The 21,179-nt window shown below is 40.8% G+C and overlaps 1 protein-coding gene across 2 annotated transcripts in view; it reads right to left on the reverse strand.

Moving 5' to 3' along the window:
• Window positions 1-20,458, reverse strand: part of hhip (hedgehog interacting protein) — a 40,770-nt gene extending 20,312 nt beyond the window's left edge. Inside the window, exons 1-4 of one of the 2 annotated variants that reach the window (XM_042485444.2) lie at window positions 19,664-20,458; window positions 14,525-14,717; window positions 9,788-9,932; window positions 6,657-6,858 (exon numbers count right to left, since the gene is read on the reverse strand). In XM_042485444.2, the coding sequence (XP_042341378.1) occupies window positions 6,657-6,858; window positions 9,788-9,932; window positions 14,525-14,717; window positions 19,664-19,933 (810 nt within the window). In that variant the 5' untranslated portion in view covers window positions 19,934-20,458. Of the gene's footprint in view, window positions 1-6,656; window positions 6,859-9,787; window positions 9,933-14,524; window positions 14,718-18,878; window positions 18,964-19,663 lie in introns of those variants that run through there. The other variant, XM_088075900.1, reaches the window with a different exon arrangement.
• Window positions 20,459-21,179: the final 721 nt, after the last annotated feature.

The raw sequence follows: 21,179 nt of genomic DNA on the forward strand, positions 1-21,179 counted from the left end.
CCTCCTCTACAACCCCCCGCCTTCGCCCAGGCTTCACCGCAGCCTGGTTATGTGCGCTTGTCCACAGGGTCGGGGGGCCCCTGTGACGCCCAGGCCCTCCCGGTGGCCTCCATTGTGCAGTGATTTGTGTGTGTAATCTTTGGGGGATATCCGTGAATGCTACGCTGAGTGGCTGAAAGAATTTATTAGCTCACTCACAGTTCATAGAGAGCACAAAAGTGCAGAGTGCTTCAGTCCGTGCTTTTTGCTCCCCATCCCCTCACTTCTTCCTGGTTTATACAAAATCCATGCAAAATTCAAGGATTGGAGGGGTGGGGGTGGAGGGGGGACAGAGAGCTGCCAACTCCCACTGTCTTGGCAACATGTTTAGAAAACATCTAAATTGCTTGTGTAATATGTAAACCTTTGTCTCACCCCGGAGGCAGCTACATCAGTTGTCACTTCCCTGGTGGTCCTCCCATCATAGTTAGCTGTAATAATCAGCTACAGCATTTCATTCCCTAGGCAAGACAAGCCAGGTCGGCCCATTTTTTTATGTTGTACTCTCCCTCACTATTTCTTCTTGACAAAAGAATGAACAGAATGCTAGGCTTAGGTGTGAAGAATGTTTACAAAGTGGTCCCTGTGTGAGTGTATCCCTCTAAAACAGCTTGATTCTGTTTTTTTTCACTGAGAAATTTTCAAAAAAAGCAAGCGTGAGCATAATACAGACAAATTATCTCAACTCATAGCAAACAAACAAGTATCATGTCTACAGTTAATGCAGCTGTCTCATCCATACGACATTCCCTCTCAAAATAGTCAAAAGAAGGAATTCTGGAGAAATATCTATCTTGGTTTGAACACAAGTGGCAAGCTAAGGATAGGTGTAGTCTATGTCACAAGCCAAGGAACACACGTAATAAATCGGTGTACTGGATCTCATAGTTCTGTTTGGACTGCGTTAGACTCGGCCCAGTCAAACGCAGCAGTGACACGGGCCACATGCGAATGCAAAGAGATGACTCTTTGCAAAGGAATGTACTTGAAGTACCGATGAGCAACAACAGAGACCCGCATGATAAGCCACAGGAGTTCTATCAATCAGAATATGAAGTGAAATGTTGTGAAAGTTGACAAATAAATCTCCACCCCAAAAGGCAGAGTTCCTCCGCAGCAAATTTACGAGTACTACTAAATGTCAGATCATTGAAGTCAAATAAAAAAGGAGTTATGTGCAGCTGGATGTTAGTCGGAGCAGAGGTGACTGCACTCCACCAAAGAATGTCAAAAGGTTTCATCTTGGGAAGTGAAATTCCCAACTTCATCTTGAAATGCTGGATCCATATGTTAGATTTGGGGATGCAGTGACCCACATCCCCAAAATAAACTCACTATAGGGATTGGGTCAAAGACCACAATTCCAAAGAGGCCTACATCCGGAGCCAAAGGGGGACCACCAAGATACACAGTGGTTAAACGGGCTGAAATATTAGCTTCCTTGCTAATGAGTAGCTCCTTCAGCAGCAGGCTGAACAGCAGAGCTGGCACCAGAGCCACAAGAAACAAACACTAAATTAGAGAACCTTCTAATGTGGAGCCAATCTAAGGAGATAGCTTGATTAAAGGAAGACAAAGTGTCAACCTGTAGATCCTGAGCATTGATCATGGCGAAACTGCTGCCAGAGCTGCAGTGGGTAAGATATTCTTGGCACAGCTCAAAAACTAATATACTGTGCAAACAAGCTCATTTAGAGAATGTACAAACTGCAGGTTTCACATATTGACAGCTGCAAAGTGGATTTTCAGGGGGGCTGGCTCCTACATTGTGGGTTTAAAAGCTATAGTTAGATTTAGGAGTTTTGCTCTGCCTTATTTCATGGCAGATTTAATCAACTTCTACAGTACCAAGTGCAGACTGTTACGCTGTGTATTTTTCACCTAGGGTATATGAATATGGATGAAGGACAATTTTTGGGTAAAAAGCAAAATAGATTCTCTGTTTTACTGTAAACACTTAAAATTCATATTAGCATTAGGCAGTGTGTATTTTTTCAGTCCTTAATATCTATCTAATATTTCACTGGGGTATTAAGTTTATGACAGTTTGTGGAGCAGCAAGTTCAATACCTTTTACAGGTTCTCATAGCTTTTTTAGTCAACTGAACTTACAAAGTTTCTTGAAAGGAAACATTCTTTAACCTATTTTTCCTTCTTCGACAGAAAAATACAACCATACACCTTCTGAGTTCAAGTTCTTCTTTTTCTCTCCCAAATAAGACCTTGTAAACTCATCATAAACACACTTCATTCAAACTCAACGGACCAAAACTGTCTTGATTAGTCTTTCCATTGTTTTAACAATTACTAACTCTGTTTTGGCCACAATAAACCCTTAATTCAAGAGTCAGGGGTGAAAATGTTGCTGTTTTCTCTTTCCGTCGTTCTCTGCTGTTGGTGCCCAGCTTTATCCTGTAACATTATCCCCACCACATGCAGTCGCCATCTTTTTTAACTCAGCTGACTGTTCCACCGGTAAAGACTGATCTCTGGTGGTACGTGCAGTGCACTACAATTCACCACTTCAGTACAGCATCTCCGTATACGTTTGACAGAAGAAGGAGCCTCTGTATTTTTGATGGTATTGAAGATCTTACCTTTAAGATGTCTAAAAACTCTGATATACCGTAATGCCATGATACCGCTCAAGCCTAATTCATATTAGTAACTTACCTTTATAATTTCTTAATAACAGATTTTAATGTTGCCAATCATAATGCCTACCATATACAAATCTCAAACTATACAAATGACTCTGCTGTGTCGACTTAAAACACATTCCCTCCATTTTTCCTTTTTATGACTGCCATCATTCTTCCACAGCCAGGCAGGGGGTTCTGATTGAATCTCTCATGAGGTATTATCTCTTCATTTTTCACAAACACCTGCCTCTGCATTCCTCTTTTCCCTCCAATTCTGCTCTCTGGGGCTCCGGCTTTGGCAATGTCAAAGTGTTGGCGTCACTCCACAGAAAGCTGGGAAAGTGAGGTGCAGGGATGAGGAGCGGTTGTTATCTCACATCTCACAGTGCATTACATGGAATGCCGGTCTTGTCTGAGTGACACACATTATGCTACCATTTCCAATTCTGCAGGGGCAGCTGTCTTTGAGTCCTATTGACACACATGTTGGCTCATGCATTGTTCCCTGAACCTTTTGATCCTTCCTTGCTGGCTCGTGGGCATTCCTCCACCGAAAGACATTCCACAAGAGTTGATTGGAGCAAAACAATGTCTACGCCCTTCACTCAAAGACTACCTGAAGCATCTACACTCGCACCTCCCTCACAAACACAGACAATACACACACCTCCTGTGTTGTATTCTCTGCTTTTTTTCTTGTGGAATGAGAATCAAATCTCCACCTCAACTCCTCCACCTGTTGCTATATAAATCCCATGAAGTTAACAGTAATCCCATGACACATTAATCCTCCCACCAACAAAGAATAAAATAATCCATCCTCTGCGCCATAAAGTTCGCAGAAGAGACGATTTTTTGCCTAAATGCTATATTTGTTAACACTTAATCTGTCACTAGCAGGCATCCAGCTGTTTGAGGATAATTGTGAGATCAGTATGAGTTATAGTGAAGATGATGCCACTTATTTTAGTCCGTATGAGAGCAGCCCGGAGCCTCTGATGGCCGCAGAGAATGCGGAGCAGCTGTCAGCAAAGCAGGGACAGAAAGAATAACATGCTGTGACTTATTTGTTTCAACAGTGAAATATTTTATAGCCGGCCCCCTCGCCCCTGCTACACAGGCTAATACATGTCAGGGGACTGTCAGCTTTGGGTTGCTGCTCACAGATGTCTACATTTATAAAACTCCGTGTCACTATCACACGTGCTACTTTCTAGTGTCTTTTCTCAAGTTGTACAGTGTGAGATGCTGTCTTTGTTTGAACAGAGGCTAAAGCTTAGCATTAAAGTCTAAAAATACCACTAGACACTACAGAATTACGGAAAGATTTACATATATACATGGATATCAAAGAGCTTTAACTACTGCGCCGCAAAAGCTTCTCTGCAAAGCTTTATGTAACTCTCATGCGCACTAATCACTGCTAACCAATTAAACATGTTCAACTAGGAAGATGGAGTCGTACACCAACTGAGCCACGCCTGTGCTTACGTGGCATGTATAGAATGAACATGGTGCTATTGTGTCATCACATACTCAAGACTTTAATTAAGTCCTATTACCTTAATAGACTATTTACACAGAGGCAGACAAGAAAATCTAAAAACTTGTAGCAAACTTCCCTGAAAATGGTTTTAAATAACTTTATTTAGTATTGTATTGTAGAAAAATGGAGTGAAAATGGTAAAAGACTGGTTTAAACATATTTTATGACCTTTGGAAAGACTCAATGAAAAATGATCACAAGGCAGTTAAAGATGCAGGTGCATCATTCTTTTCTAACTTCTAACTAACCGCAGGATTTTATTTAAAGAAACTGAATCAGTCACCACCCCCTTCCCCCACACCATTTTACTGATGCCTCTCCATAAATGTGTTAAAGGTTTTTTAAAGTTTGTTAATAGAAGAGTCATGGATATAAGGCTGTAGAAACATGGCAATGCAGCATGGTGATCTCTGTAGCGGGACCCACTCCCTATGTAGATGTATACGGCCAATTCTAAGGTAATGGAAGCACAACTGTTCTTATTTTCAGGTGATTATTCACAAAATAAAACATACTTATTATATTACATTAAATTTCCACTAATATATCCCCCTAAATCCTTTACACTGGACATTTAATTCTGGATTACCTGTATTTATATTAAACTAAAAATATCCGGTTTCGATCAGGACTTTAGTAAAAACGGTCAAAATCAGAAACATGCACCAATTATAAAGCACATCCTGAAGCATAGCTCTGTCCAATCAGGAAAATCGTCCGCAATTCACCATCACGTTAGAGGTGTGTGAATGTGAGCTAGTTGTGGAGATGATGACATGGGTAATGTGTGTGTGAATGTGTGTGTGTGGTGGGTGGGTGATGGGGGGGGGTATAGAGATTGAATTTCAGGAGAACACCCACAGCGTAGCTAGGAGCCCACACCACCACAGCACAGCATTGTTTCTGTGCAGTTCATCTTAATTGGCACCGGGGGGATCCATGGAAGGAGGGGGATAGAGGAGTAGAAGGAAACACAGAACATTACAATCAAAGCATGTGCACAGAGCTGATGATAAACCCGTTATCTACCCTGTCTCCTGGGGGCCTAGGTTCCTCTCTCTGTATAAAGGCAGCTCCATCCTGTTGATGCTGCCAGTAAACACCTTAGCCCTCCCCTGGTTCTGTTCACCCCGTGTGGCTGGGAGCCCGTTCCGGCAGCCAACATCACAGAATAGGACTCCTGGGGCCTGCGGGGGATCGAGCCACGTCTAATTGTCATAATGATCACTTTATCCACAACCAGTTTGGACTGAAGGATGATAAGAGAGCACAGCAGAGCGGTGAGAGCATCCCGCAGGGGGCAGTTACATATTCAATTGCTGTGCTCCGTTTGACTCCTTGTAAGCAAATGGTCTTGTCAGTGGAGGAGCAGGAGGCATGCGTGATAGATAAACTTCCTGTCTGGGAGTGTGCCCCACAAAAATCCCAGCCAACCCATCTCGTGCCATCTCAACAATTTCCGAACAATTCTCAAATTCAAAATCTGAGATGCAGCAAGGATTATGGATTGAAAATAAATATCAAGACATTACCCTAAAGATTATACTGTCTCTGTAATTGAGAGTGAATTCACAGAGCAAAAGTAGGTCTAAGTTGTGTAATATTTACAATGCCATGATGCCACGAAGGCAACATTTCAAAAACTAGCACCACACCAAAACACAAAAATCTTCATCAGGCTCAGAAGATATAAACATGAAAAGATAGTTCATGTGCGCCTTTATTTCTTTTTTACAGCCTTGCACATGTTTATTTTTTCTCAGAGAGGTTGCAAAGCCAAACAGAATTCGGACTTTCATTATGGTATGGGGTCAAGCAGACAGGAAGAGAAAGCAAAAAGTTGAAAATGTGTTGAAGTGAATAAACAGTGTAGTCAAGGTTACAATTTTAACCTGAGATGTTTAACTGTCTTTCTAGTCATCGTGTATTGTACTGAGTTCGTCATTATGTTAAGTATTGGGTAACCATGTGGGATATTATAACCCTTACAGGGACAATATGGGAGAGATTAAGAAAGCCATTAACCCATCCTGTGAGAATTAGCAGAAAATTAGTAGTGAGCACAATGTGTGCTGTATGTACAGTTAATTAGCAGATAATAGCGTGATGATTAGCCACGATTACATTTGATGAATGACTGCTTGTTTGGTGTAATTATATAATTGAATACTAATAGTGAGCAGGCACCACTTTCAAGGGATTTGTCTTGGCTGGAGATGTTCCTCACACGTTTACATAGGTGCAAACAGTTGTAAAGAATTGTGTTAAGGCTCTAGCACATTACTTCTTTGCGCTAGCAACGTAGCAAACAATATTTCAGAATTCATCAGTTCCTTTCCTATTTCCTGCTCAAATTACATCCATATTGTCATATTACCTCTGGAATTCCTCCAGAACTGTTGACACTGTGAAGACAGGCTCATTCCTACCTTCAGGCCGTTCTGCACCAGCTTGTGGATGTCCAGGAAGGGCTCCTTGATTAGCTCGAGGTCATGGTTGAGTATCCTGACAATTCCCTCCCTCTCCAGGACAAAGAGCCGCTGGGATCCATCCCCACAGTGCACCACGGCCACCGGCTGTCTTAGACCACTCAACACCTCCTGGGCACAGTAGCAGTTGTGTTTGTGTTTCCTGGGTAACAAAGAAGACAAAAGGTCAAAGACCAATGGTGGCAGGGAATAATCCAGTTATAAGGCCAAAAGAGCACAATAGAATCTGAAGTGGTTGTGTTAAGAAGGAAGCATCATATTATCAGCAATAATACACAAAAACAGTTTAAGCTAAAATAATTTGTATGACAATGACAACACTAGCAGGTGTGCTCTTTCACTCTAATGTTTTGGTTTTGATGTGGGGTGTTGTATTTTGCTAAGACTCAGTGAGGTTTTTCTCACCTTTGCTGGTTTGCCTATGTGCTGACTTGCCATTTGCCAAGGTAGGAAATTTCATAACCAGCAGACACATTTAAAAACATGGCAAAAATCCAGTTTATTATTGTGTCTATTGTAAGACAACTAAAACTTTTTCTCACAATATCACTGAACTGCCTTATCACCACCTGTTCCTACCAATCCTCTTCCTTTGTCTTTCCATTTTAATAGAGAACCCCAGTAATGGGTCCCTAACCCCAGAAATCGCATTTTAGCACCTCCAGGTCCCTGGAATCAATGGGTTGTTTGCATGGGATTTTGATTAGAGGCCTTTAATAAGGTCCGTGGTTAACACTAGCTCAAGAGACTTTCTTTTTTGTTTTATGGCATAAAATTGGTCAGTAAATACCCCACTTGCAAAGTTTGAAGCTTTTATGTGTCGTAAAAAAGATGGTTGCTAACAAGAGGCAAAATGACACTACACCTTTATCAAGCCAAACCGCACGAACACAGCTTTACAGCCATGTAGTCGTGACAACGCAATAGTGTAGTTCATTATAGCTTAACAATACCTTTTTACTTCTTGCGATTGCATTTAGGCTTCAAAAATGGAGTTCATTTGTGAAGATTATCTTGCTGAACAAAACTTGAATAAATATTAAATATAAATAAGTAAATATTATAAAGTTTGTTTGCCAAAGACCTTATTTTCTGCAATGATCAAAAATCCAATGGAAAAATTCCTTAGGCTTTTTGACCAGGGCGACATTAGCTTCCAGGTTGGCCGACAGGAAAATGTCATCGCTGGAGCACTTTATACAAAAACACCAGCTTACAAGGGCATCAGCTGTGTGTCATCGCTGTCTTTTAAATGGGTCTAGCAAAGATAGTACAAGGAGTTCAAACTAAGTCTCTCATGTCCACCATCCACTGAGTAGGGCCAGGGCGCACAGACAGAGCCAAGAACCCTTGCAGCTTTCCCACCTGCAAGCCTGACCACGTTGGTGGTGAGAGCACAGACTTTAAAGGGGATAAGAGAAACTGGTGTGACTCACTACAACTAATACCAGTCCATAACCACCTAACACACCTGCTGATAATGTATAATGGTGGATTCTCTCTTGTTTCCTGTTTTCTATGTGCTTGGACGAGCAACTTACCAACAGCCATGAAATAACAAAAACTGAGCACTTGAACTCCATGGCTTAAAGAAGTGTTTCACCAAAATAAAGAAGGCCATCACATGAAACTAGGCAGTCTACGCAGTAGAAAGACATGAATACTTTTGAGACTGGTGCTACATGAGAAAAGGGGTGCTTTTGCTTAAGAGGTAGAAAACCTACAACAGAATGCTATATGCTTGACGTAATGTGTACTGGTCCATGTGAAACAATGGGGATGAGCAGGATCTTGTATTACAGTTAAAAGGTAAGTTAAAACATGTTTCTAAAAACATTTGAGGTGAAAAATATGCATCTCAGTAACAGAATCTTAGTTTATATTTGAACAGCGCTGCTTAGTTTAAAAGTTTGATCTCCGTTTTTTTGAGCTCTGTGTTGGAAGTAGTGTGGCGCCCACTTCCTGTTGATAAACTCTCGCCATTATGGCAAAACGGGGCATTAAAATACGTTTCTAAAAACATTTTAGGCGAAACAAAGGCAGTGCAGTAATTAATCTTGATTTATATTCGATCATCACTGCCTAGTTTTACTGTTCGATCAGATTTTGGTCCAAGTTTGAGAGACAGAGAGAGGGGTGGATGTATCTCTTGACCAACTGTATACTCTTTGAGTATGTGGTGGCAGCAGTGGGGTTGGTGGGCAATACAAAAATGTGGAAGTACAGCCTGTAGTTTGAACAACAGCCTCAAGAGCCAGCAAAACTCAAGTTTTGCAAGGGGGAAAGGAAGGATATCTGGGCACTGCTGAGATGGAGGAAAGTTTACCACAGTTCATCTACACATACTACCTACATTGTTTTCATACAAATCTGGTTGAAAAACTGTGAATTACCCCTTTATCTTCTAAAAACAAAGGCCATGATGTTAGTCCATAAGTGTGACTTAATTTTGGCTCTTTCTCCCAGACTCTAACATAACAAAGTCCTGCTCATTTACCTGAGTAGACCTCTCAGACGACAAGGTGCAGAAGCGCCAAATGAGCTCCTGTCTGTCTAAATTTTGGAGGCTATTTGACTCAGTGTTACTTGCTGTTATTCAGGTGCACATGCTGCTTGGCCTTCTTGCCTCAGGGAAAACAGAGATGAAAGGCATCCCCCCATGGACAAAAGGGCAAAGCCCTCTGTGATGTACAGACCTTTGCAGTGAGGGAGGCAACCAGAATGACGCACGATAAGCATTTTCATTATGTGAGCAAAGCTGAGCAAATGCAGTCTGGACAAACTTTAGGATTAGAGAAGAGATGGCATCGCATTTCTGTCTGAGAGTATGGACCATGTCAAAATGGACTAGTGAACTCAGAACATGTGACTGCGGCTACACCTCTTTCTATAAAAACATAAAAATCACGACTGAATGTCATTAATACGAACTCAGAAGCACTAATGAAGCCTGTAAAGTTCACTTGGCCCAACATGTTTGAGAACTACCCAAAGCTCATTCAAGATAATAATATATACATCTTCCGTAGTGTAACTAAATCCTCAAACGGAATAAATGTTGGGCTACAAACCTGCTGATATCTTCTATTTTCTCATCTCCCAAGTAGTTGGAATCTTGCCCTTGTGGTTGCTTTCGTTGAAAATCTGGAAAGCACATACTGCCATCTCTCCTCCCATAGTATTGGCAGAACTCGTCCACATCGGCCTGGAACAGCTCTAGCAAACACAATAGATACAGACATAGATAGAGAGTCTTACACTTAATGTAGATACTGCATGGTTAAATGACCTGGGTTCATGTAGACACCTTAACCAAGAAAATCCAATGAATATTCTTCTAACATTATCTTAATGGTATACTAGCTGTGTGTGCACGTGACGTCTGTAGTGTACATGGCTGAACAATGCATGCATGAGTATGTGCAAGGGAGGACAAAAGAATAGCAGAGAGAGACAGAGGAAGAGAGAAAGGATGGCATGTTCTTGTGTGTTGGGGGGTAGTTGGAGTTATGCTTGATGAGCCAAACTTAGACTGGCCTGAAATGAACAAGTGAAGAGAAAGTGGGCCAAACCAAATGGATCACAGATTAGACAGGGCTCTGCTGTGAACTACACTTCCTTGAGACAGCAAAAAGACTGCATTTTCAATTTAAGTTTATGCAGTCATTAATGAAATTTATTAAACTATATTTTTGTACTAGTTCTAATGGATTCAGAGTTTATCCAGCAACATAGTTATGCTTTGCTTGTTTACTTCATTTTCATTTTTAACCAGAAGACACATTTAAATGCATAGCAATAACCCAGTTTATCATCATGTTTAATTCCTACAAAGCATCTCTCAAGTGTAACAACTCATGTGTTGATTGAAGGCTTTCTGTTGTATACCTCTCTCGACAGCCATCTGAAGGCAGCAGGTATTCAGTGATTTCCATCTGAAGTCTCTAATCTGAGTGACAAAGCACCCAACTTTCAAGGAATTAAGTCATATTCCCCTCATCCAGCCGGTGTAGGGACTCTCTTACACAGCCTGAACAGACCCTGACACAAACCCAAACTATCAACAAAAACAAAACTACATCACGCATCAGAAAATAGAACCAAATTGAAAACACTGAAACTGAAAGACTGAAAAACTCCCACATTAACTTAAAGAGACGAGAAAATGTGAAATGATGGTAGCAAAATGTGTTGTCATATCGTCTCATAACAGTTTACTTTATAAGGCTATTGGTAGGACATTAAATTAGCAAATTCTCGCTGTACACACAAGCATGTCAAAATTAGTATGTCAAAAGGTCACTTAGGTGTAGTTACTCAACTGTAGTTACTCAACTGTAGTAACAGCGATGATAGTTTTCCCTGTGAAAAACTGTTTTTTCAATTGATTGGAAGAAAATAGATTTCACTATTCCTACAATTCTTAGGCATCCCTAAATGTTCTTTAATGGATAAACCCGACCACTTTCCTTTAAACAAGACTGACTGTTTTGTATTACTGTGCAACACATGGGCACAGCATGCAAAATGAAATAGTCAACCTGTTAAATATGGCATGAAATTCCGAATAAACAAAAAATGTTTTCAGGGTGAGAGATATTTTTTGCTTGCTTGCCAAACAAAGACGTGGTATTCCCAAATGTTTACGGAGTTGTATTTCGGCAACTTTCATTCAACACTAAATGTTTTTTTGGGAGGGAGTTTTTCCTTATCTGAACTGGGGGTATCTGCTGCACAGATTGTGAAGCCCCTTGAGGCCAATTTGGGATTAGTGATATTTGGCTTTTTTAATAAAATTGACTTGACTTTATTTATTGATTGTATTCTGATAGTTGAACATGTGAATTCAAGGTAAAACTGCCATCGCATCATTCCCTTTGGCCTGCTGGTTTACCTAAAATGTTTCATTGCCAGAGTAAAAAGTGATCTGCATTAACAAGCACTTACACACAGCTACGCCTGCAACCTGTGTAGTCACCTCACTATTGCCGACAAAAAGTAAAGTGTGCAGCCGGTCTCAGAGGCCCTTAGTGACCTAAAAACAATCTTGCCAATAATGTTTCCTTTAGTCAATCCCTCAGAGGACAGAGGAGAGCAAATACACCAGTGATAAAAACACAAACAGGACTCTCCCTGTCCCTCCTTTCATCCCCCGTCTCCTGCCACACACCGACCGCAAGCGCTGACCGCACCAAATACTGGAGGTGATAGGATATCCCCTCAAACATCTAAACACAACATGAAGATCAAACACACACAGAAACACACACACACAGACAGAGCTCTGGCTATACCACCCACTCACTTGTGTCTGCAGTTATCTTAACCATGCTGGTTGGAGACCTCGGGTGCAGAGTGGGGGGGTGAGTGAAGAGGGGAAGAAGATATAAGAGAAGAGGAGTATGGGAAAGGTAGGAGGCCTCCCAGCAGAAGTGAGAGTCAAGGCAGTAAATGTCTTTATGGAGAAATGGGGGCTAAGTACATGGCCTAATCAAGGGCCGGTAGGAAGTTTCATGGGAGCAGGATGACAGTTATGGATGCAGTAAAGGCTACTGTTTCATTTTAATACCTTTAGCCTTCGATATTGAATTAGCAAAAGTTAAGGACAAATGATATTGTCTGTTCATGTTTTATATTCATTGTTACTTCCACACTTAAGATTCAGAGCCACAATTTAGAACTATTAACTATTTAAAAATATTACGGTTTGTGCAAAGGATCACTATGTGAGAGATATTTCTCTATGCAATAGGATTCAATATAATTAATCTATTTGTGTTAAATGGGTTTTTAATTATATTGTATTTATGTATGTAGTATGCACAGAAAAAGAGCATTAACCAAGTAAAAGAGTAGAGGAAGAACATGCAAAAGAAAAAAAAGACAGGAGAGAACGAGGGAGAGAGGGGGAGAAAGAGAGAGAGAGACAGAACTCTGTCCATATTCCCGGCTCCCCAGCGCTAAAGTTATACTTCCATCTGGTTATCTTCCAAGGCAACCTGGGTGGCCCACCCAAAGTACTTGACATCTTGATGCACTTCAGCAGTTTTACATACACACAACCTTTGTAGAAAAATAAATGTGTCATTCGTCACCACATATGCTGATCTGTGGAGGGCTGAAGGGGGGTGAGTGGGGAGGAGCACGACGGTGAACACAGGGAGGGGGGATTCTTTTCTGGATTCCTCTCTTGGTTCCTCTTTGGTTTGACTCTCTGAGCCCATATGTCTGTCAGCTCACGAGCAAGTAATGTAACTCCAGACAAGTCCTCTTCTTCTCTTTTTATACTCTATGTAGTCCCACTCGCCAGCCTCAATTGTAGCTCAAGTGCTGTACAAGATACACGAGCAGGCCATTAGAAGTAGACTCGGATGGACTCGGATGGAATGTATGTGTTTGATATTTGACGTGAGCTGCAGCATACCATGTGGGTGGGTTGCAGACAAGTGTGTTTGAAACTGTTCTCTGTTTGCAAATCTCAGCAGATCTAATCAGTTTGTGGCGACAGAGATTGGAAGAAGACTTGGCTGGAGGAGAAAAGACAGTCAAAAAGTGTTTGATCATGTTTGGTATGCACTCTGTAGGCACAGGTACCTGTGATCTGCATCCCTTCAAAGGAAATTCTTCTGACGACCAAATGCTTTCAGAGGACAGAGGGGTTACTATCATTTAACAAGACCACATCCACCAGGAAAACTGTTGCATCAATAAGTTTCTCTATCTGTTCTATGGAATAGGTCTTCTGATAGTGGAGCTTGTAGTCAGAGATGACAGTGGTAAGTAAAGCAACACTTTGACTATGTTTAGTTTCAGGTGGACTTTCTACTCAAATGAAAACATACAGGTGGCAGAGCATGAGACACAGGTTCTTAAGTGACAGTTTATGTCTGAGGAAGGCAAAGTGCCAGGCAGTCATGTCTAGACCACAGCTTGGGTACTTATGCATCCCGAATACAGAATCTTCCCAAGAGTTGAGTCTGGTGAGCAGTATCCAGGAACAGGTCATAAAAAAGTTCATTTTGCTCCAGTCCAGTTTTCTGGTACACTGGTCGGGCTGAGCTGTCTTTTGTTTGTGCATGTTTTCACACCCACCTTTGCAACTCTAATATTTTCCATTCACATGTCAGGAAATGCCTCAAATCTGTGTATTGTTACAACACTCAAGGTCTTCAAAAAAAGTCAAATGTTTGCAAATTTATGCTGATTAAAATAAACTTCCATGATCCGAACAAACCTAACAGAGACAGGAGAACAAAACTTTCGGCACCTGGTGCCATAAATACAGCTAGACTGAATACAGCACAAATATTGCTCTGCTATTTGCTAGGCCAAATGTGCTACATCAGACTGCAGACTAATCAGCAAACTGGTGTTTTGTCTTATAGGCAGTGTGTGGCAGGTCATTTTACTGATGCATTGAAGTGCAACAGTAAAGCACGGAGCAAGGCGGCGAGCTAGCAAATGGGTGAGACAAGCTCAGCAACAAATAGAGGTGAGGTCAGATGAGGTAAGAGCTGGATAAATAAATATTCACAGACCAGACTACTGACGCACCACTTCTTGCATAAGTCCAAAAATCTGCCAGTTCTACATGTGCAGGCTGAGTCTCAATGAGAAATGAGGCCTGCTGTGAATTTTAATTCATCACAATCGGAGGTGTCAGTTTCATTTCAAATGTATGCAAGACTAAGATGAGCATATGCCCACTTACTCTACTCGTGTATATTTTTGCTTGCGTGTCACCAGGTAATCACACAGGGGGCTATAATTCATGTCACATTCATGGTCATTATTATCTGTGTAATTACCTGGTATGTGCCCCCTGCAGGTGTAGTAGAACTCGCGGCAGAAGTCCTGGCAGAGCCGCGGCAGGTCTGGCTCCCTGTGTGGCATCTTATCCATGTCCAAGGAGTGGAACAACACCTGGGCATTGGGGGAGCAGCGAGCACACTTGATCTCCTCCAGAAGACGTCCACATTCGGTGTTGTTGGTGGAGAAAATCTGGAGACCACACGCAACAAGGAACAATGCCTGATTAAAATAGTGGGTTATTAACTTTTATGTCTTCAGTTAAGATTGTTGAGTGCATTTTCAAATCTTCCAAGATTTGTACAGACAGGTTTGAGTCAAATTCAAGGACTTTCAAGGACTTTTTCAGGCACTCTTTTTTGTTTTCAAGGATGAAATTGTTTTCCCTACAACCATCTGTTCCAAGAAAATTATGTAAATTTGTAAATGGAACAAACACGCTATGTTTAGATCATTCCTACAATAAAACACAGAAATGCCTAAGCACTGTCCAGCCCTTACCATTTAACAGCCTTAAACTATCAAATCTCACTCCAGTTGCCACACAGATAGTCACTGATCTCTACTTAACACAAATACTCTAAAGTAACAACACATCAAGTTAACAACTATATGTTAACATTTTTCTCCCATATAATGCATGCAAAGTGACATTCCCTCTTGCTGGCGACTAGGTGTCAGGCAACACACAGATGGCACATCATATGTTAAACATCAAGGGTCATAATGTAGTCTGTTTATATTCTACATGATCTGCAGATTTGCCATGCAGTAAATTATTGTTAGGGATGGTATTGTGCTGAACAGTTTGTTCACACTGCAGCTTTCTTTTTTCCTAGCATCATCTGTAGAATGAAAAATGAGGAGGGTGACAGACAGTCACTTGCATAGTGTGAAAGTCTGCAGCATCTCTGCAACTATCTGCATGAACGTTCACACCATTCACACTGCAGAAACACTCCAAATTTTCACTGGTTGTGGTGGTATAGCCTCTTTCCTCATTTCCTCACTGAAACATGTCTTTATAGTTTTTAAAATCGCATGTACACAAACTGAATTATAAACAATAAGATTTTTTATAGCTGAAGTGCACTGATGTTTTCACATTTCTGTCTTATCCGAACAACACTTTCTGTCATATCCAATTCTATATCCTTTGATGCCAAATTGTTAAACACTGAGGTTGGAACACCCTGTCTGTTTGGAGAAATAAACAAAGAAATCATCTCATTCACTGCCTACTTACCAAAGTTCATAAACAGTTAAAGTCAAATTGCAATTCCCATGTCTGACAGATCCCGGGGCTTGAAATATATGAGGCCAAATAAGAGCCTCAAAGCCTGACTTGGGGTCATTACGCAAAAGTACACAAAGAGTTAATCCAAAAGAAATTAGCAGGATTATTTACATAACAAATTAGCTGTAATAAAACACAATGTAATCTGTTTTAGGTCAAGAGCAGCGCTGCTTGGGCAGCCAGGCAGGCAGGCAGACAGACAGGCTGGTAGTGCTTTGCTCTGTGTGAGGTCCATGTGTAAACACCAATTTAGAGATAGACAGGCACATCATTCCCACTCTGGTATCAACAAATTAGCAGTCTGTCGAAGTCAATTAGACTAGCGGACCCAAGGCCAACATATGGATGCCTTACACTTTGCTCTGACTGCAGAACAAACTGCAACCTGGGCAAAGATTTTGTGTTTAGAAGTTATTCAGAGCCGTGTTTACCCAACAGGTGGCAGAACATCTGGCAAAACCTTGACAGCCTACCTGAAAAATACACTAACATATACAGAAAATCTCTCATCACACAAGGCAGTATAATGGACGAATTGAAGAGGGAATAAATACTCTAGCCTAGTTGAGGTTCCATAGTTAACCCTTTAAAACCTAAGCAGTTTGGTTTGATTTCTTTCGAAAACTTTGGAGGATGGCAATTAAAAAAAAGAAAACAAAATCAATAACCCAAAATTTAGCACAAAATTAGTAAAAAGTACAAAACAACAAAAGCATTGAAATGGCCTTGACAAGTGCTTGAAAGATTATAATAATATTGTAACATAATTTTAAACATGTAACTATGACCATTATAAGTATAGTTTTTCCCTATATTTTTTTCTTTTTCCCCTTAACAATTGTATCTTCTTTTTAAAAATAATTTTCCAAAATCTACTAATTTCTTAAATTTAATGGAACATTTATTACCAAGTTGCACATTGTCTTTTTCCCATGTTTTTGAAAATAAAATCCCACAAATTTGCACAATTTGTTCAAAGAGATTTATACCGCTCAAGGTTTTAAAGGGTTAAACTCAGATCTGAATCCCACTTTTATTCTATATTGTATCTCATTGTTGACGTTTTTTTCAAAAAGGGAGCTCCAGGCTGGCTATGACTCCGTATGTGTGGTGTGTTCCTCTGTCTGCGTGCCCTAAAAACTCATGCCATGCAGTGTTGTGGGCATGCCTGCCCTCCTGCTCTAAATTGCCCATTGATTCTGTGTGCCATGGGCTGGCACAAGGTCCACGGAGAGTAGCATTTGTGTGCTCTCAGCCATGCCCTGTGTCCATATGTTGCTGGGATGGGCTCCAATGTTGCCATCATCCAAACCAGAACAAGTGGACCTTTGTTTGTTGTCTTTTGCTGAATCTCGGTGAGTATGTTCCTCAAAAGCAGGGAGAAAATGGCAAAGGGGCTCAACTGTTGCACTTTTGCTGAGGACACGCTAAAGCAGGTCGAAAACAGAGCAACAATCAAACAAACATGGAGCAATAACAGCGGAAGAAAATAAAATCGTCATTAAGGTATTCCCAGGCTTATTTCAGATGTTTACATTACATTTTCCAAAGCTGGCGTCTCACCAAGCTGCAATGCATAGCTTCATGTGGGAGAACAGCTGTTAACAGGATTACCTCTTTCTAGGATAGCATCTGCATAATGGCTTTTGCCAATGAAATTGCCGGAACAAACATATTAATAAACAGTACTGTGCAAAAGTCTCAGGCCATCTCAATCTGTATTATTTTAGAAAGGTTTAAAATGATCATATATATTTATTTATCAGTAGTCTCTTTACTAAAAGACAACCAGAACATACAGGGAATGCATATACAGTATCAAAAACACAAATATTTCAAAATAAAACAATTTCAACACGCTAAAGTTGCAAGTATTCAGTGTGACCTCTCTTTGCAGCATGTCTTGAACTCTCTTGGGCCTTCAAGACATGTCCAAAGGTCAATATTATAGCTTATATATTGTTTGTCTTTTGTTATGGTTGTACGATTCCATGTTTCACACTAAATATTGACTTCAGTCTGAAGAGGCCATTTTGTTCTAACTTTTTTGTGTGTGAAAGCATTGCAAATGCTCTCTGTATTCTTTGCATCTTAATAGAGTGACTGAGAAATAAATAAATATACATCCCTATTACAAATTTGCTACAACAACAAATCTATGGTGGCCTAACACTTTTGCACAATACTGTACAATGCCACACTTCGTAAAAAAAATCACTTGTCTCTCCATTGCAATAAATCAGTGAAACTCTGCAAACCTGATATGGTCAGAGAGACTGAGGGAGAGGGGGAGAGCACTGATGGAGGCAATGCTAAGCTTTAACAAAACACTTGTCCTCAGGGAATAGGTGTAAGTTGGTTGGCAGGGGGATATAGTGAAGGACACACACCCTCTCAAAGGCATTAACACTTGGACAGGGCTGATGACTGGGAGAGAGTGATGTTCTCCAGCTTCTCCCATTAGTGAAACCAACAAACACAATGGTGTTGTTGTTATTCTTTTGCCATAATCAGAAAGGGCTCCGTGTGTGGGCAAGTGTAGTGGGGAGGAGGAGAAGTCGAGTTCGTCCCATTCAGTTTCACCCCCCTCTTATTTGCATGACTTGAGCAAATTAAATGATGCAATATGGCTTTTTGTCGCAATACAAAGTAAAATACCACCCAGCCACTGAATGATTCGAGGAGTGGTTTACATGAGAATGGCCCGGTGAGGATCCAACGGAATCCGCTACAAGTTTGGCACATACAGTCGCTTTTTTTCTGCCTTTCCCCCTACTAAAACTGAGCGTTTAAAACAGTTGCTTAAACATTTGAACACTAATTTTATCGCTTAGGTCGAAGCCGTAATGCTCACGAGTGTTACGAAGTAGCGCGAGCCCCGAACATTTCATGGAACTTTTCCCTTAACGGTTAAAACGTTAGCTAGGCAGCTTGCTGTAGCCACGTTAACATACCGAAAAACCGCCGCGAACTAATGCCTGTCAAACATGTAAACAGCTTCCAGCTGCAGTAAAAAGAGTCGACGGTGGGATTAAAAGGTACAACCCGGCTCTTACCTTTCCGGGTACACGGTTCAACAGTTACGGTTCAGCTACTACCCGTTTCTCCTGACAGTTGTAGCCGAGGAGTAACGTAAATCGGCGAGTGATTACCATGGTAACGCCAAAGCACATTCGACAGTTGAATTGAGTTGCGCGAGACTTAGTAAAACAAACAAATTGAATCCTCGAAAGCTGGAAAATAATTACATTTCAGAACAGATAAGCGAAAAAGAAACAGGGAAAGGGTTACAGAAAACATATACAGAAACTATACGAGCTAAATAAGTTGCTATAAAAAGACAACGCGCAGTCGACAGCTGAGTTGAGGTGCACGAAACCGAGTAAAGCAAAAATGTATCATCGAAAACTGCAAATTGATTCAATTTCAGACCAGGTAGGCAAAAATAAACAGATTAACAGTTACCAAAATACACAATCAGACACTATACGAGCAGAAAAGTGGCTATATATCGATATTGTAAAAGACTAAAAATATAAACGATGATAAAATAACAGTACAGGCATATCACGTGATTTTGCACGGCGAACCTATAAATTAGTCTAAATGTTAATATTTATAAAGCAATGGTATCCTGCCAATTGACTAGGGTCGGACTATGTTACGTTAAAATGACACTTTTTCATAGGATAACTCATGCAAAGCATAATCCATGGCAATTTCATCCTCAAATTCAGCTGTCGGCTCGAAGAGGCAGAATGACAACGCACAAGGGCTGTAAATGCACCTCCTGGGGCGATTTAATTTAAAGAAAAAGCATGCATGGGCATTATTAACCTACCCTGGCATCCCTGCGGTGCAGGAGCTGATAGGCGGCTCTCCTGGTGGGACAGCAGGACACACGAGGATACAACCTGTGGCAAACTTCTCCGCTGCTGCTGCCGTCAAGCAACACTTTTCGCTCCCTTTTCTTCAGCCGCTTGGGCAAGCTTCCGTCGTAACATCTTCTCCTCCTGGGGCTAATTTCTCCCCTCTCGCCGAATTTTGCGTCTCCACATTCCCACACGCTGACCGCGATGGCCAAGACGAGCACAAATTGCAAATGCTTCATAGTTTAAAAAATCATAAAATTAACAAAAAATATAAAAAACACAATAATAAGAAAACACAAGATCTGACCCTTTTTCTAAAAAGAGTGAGGCTAACCTGCAATATGATAGGATGGACTATCTATTTCTTTATTTTGGACTATATTTTTCCAAGCAACTGAAGCCAATTACAAGAAAAACAAAAAATATGCTGTCAGAACAGGTGTCCTGAATTTTACTCACTACTAAAGAGAAGTGTGTTTGAAAATAAATTAATGCTGCTTTTGCTTATATACTAGTAGCCTACAACTCAGAAATAAAAAAAATAAAATAAAAGCAAAACAATAACACAATTTATCCTGATGAACACAAAAAGTCAAAACCCCCAAAACGCCGTGAACTGCAAGAGAGCCGTGACGGTCCTTCAGATGTAATTCCTTTAAAGCACAGCACAGCGGTTTGTGCATGCACGGGGTCAAAAAAAACCATAGAAGACATAAAAGTTGTCTCCCACTAAAGTCCTCAGACCGCTCACATGTTTTCCCGTGCTCTTTCCTCCTTCTTTTTAACCAGCGCGCGAGAAGAGGAGCGAGCGCGGTGACGTATGACTTCGCGGGTGCGCGCATGTGGCCACAGTCGCGTCCACGTCGAGGTAAACAGTCACCTGGAAGAGCGGAGGACGGAGAGAGGAGGCAGAGGGAGACTCTCTACTGGGCTCCACCGGCTGAAAAAGTTAAGAATATTATTACCCAAGTCTACTGCAGCCTTAAATCAATGATGTCAACCAAGTATAATCACTTATTCTTTGACTGGTAGACAATTTAACACCATGGTTATTAGTCATGAATACCTCATTTTCTGTATTTATTTTCTTGTGTCAGCTGAAAATGTCTTTCACTTTCAGTGGTGCAATGTAACTAAGCTAAGTTACTCAAAAACTGCACTTAGGCGCAGTTCTAATCATAAAGTGGTAATATACCGATATTTAATGCTACTTTATAATTCTACTCCACTGCATTTCAAAGTAAATTGTTGTACTTGTTTCCCCATTTTTTGGCAGCTGTAGTTACTCTGTCGATTCAGGTTTAACATGCAAAACATATGGTCATTAAATATCAATTATTAAATGTGTTGGATGACATACCTGAAAGACATACTTGAGTAAAAGTATAGTTTTCTTGAGAGAAAATGACTTTGGTAGAATTAAAGTCACCTATTTGAGTATAACTTTAGTAAAAGTCTTAAAGTATCTGATATTTACTGCACTTG

Source organism: Plectropomus leopardus, chromosome 3 (genome assembly GCF_026936395.1).
Source record: "Plectropomus leopardus strain MGB_pleo_1.0 chromosome 3, ASM2693639v1, whole genome shotgun sequence".
In the NCBI taxonomy this organism is placed as follows: Eukaryota; Metazoa; Chordata; class Actinopteri; order Perciformes; family Serranidae; genus Plectropomus; species Plectropomus leopardus.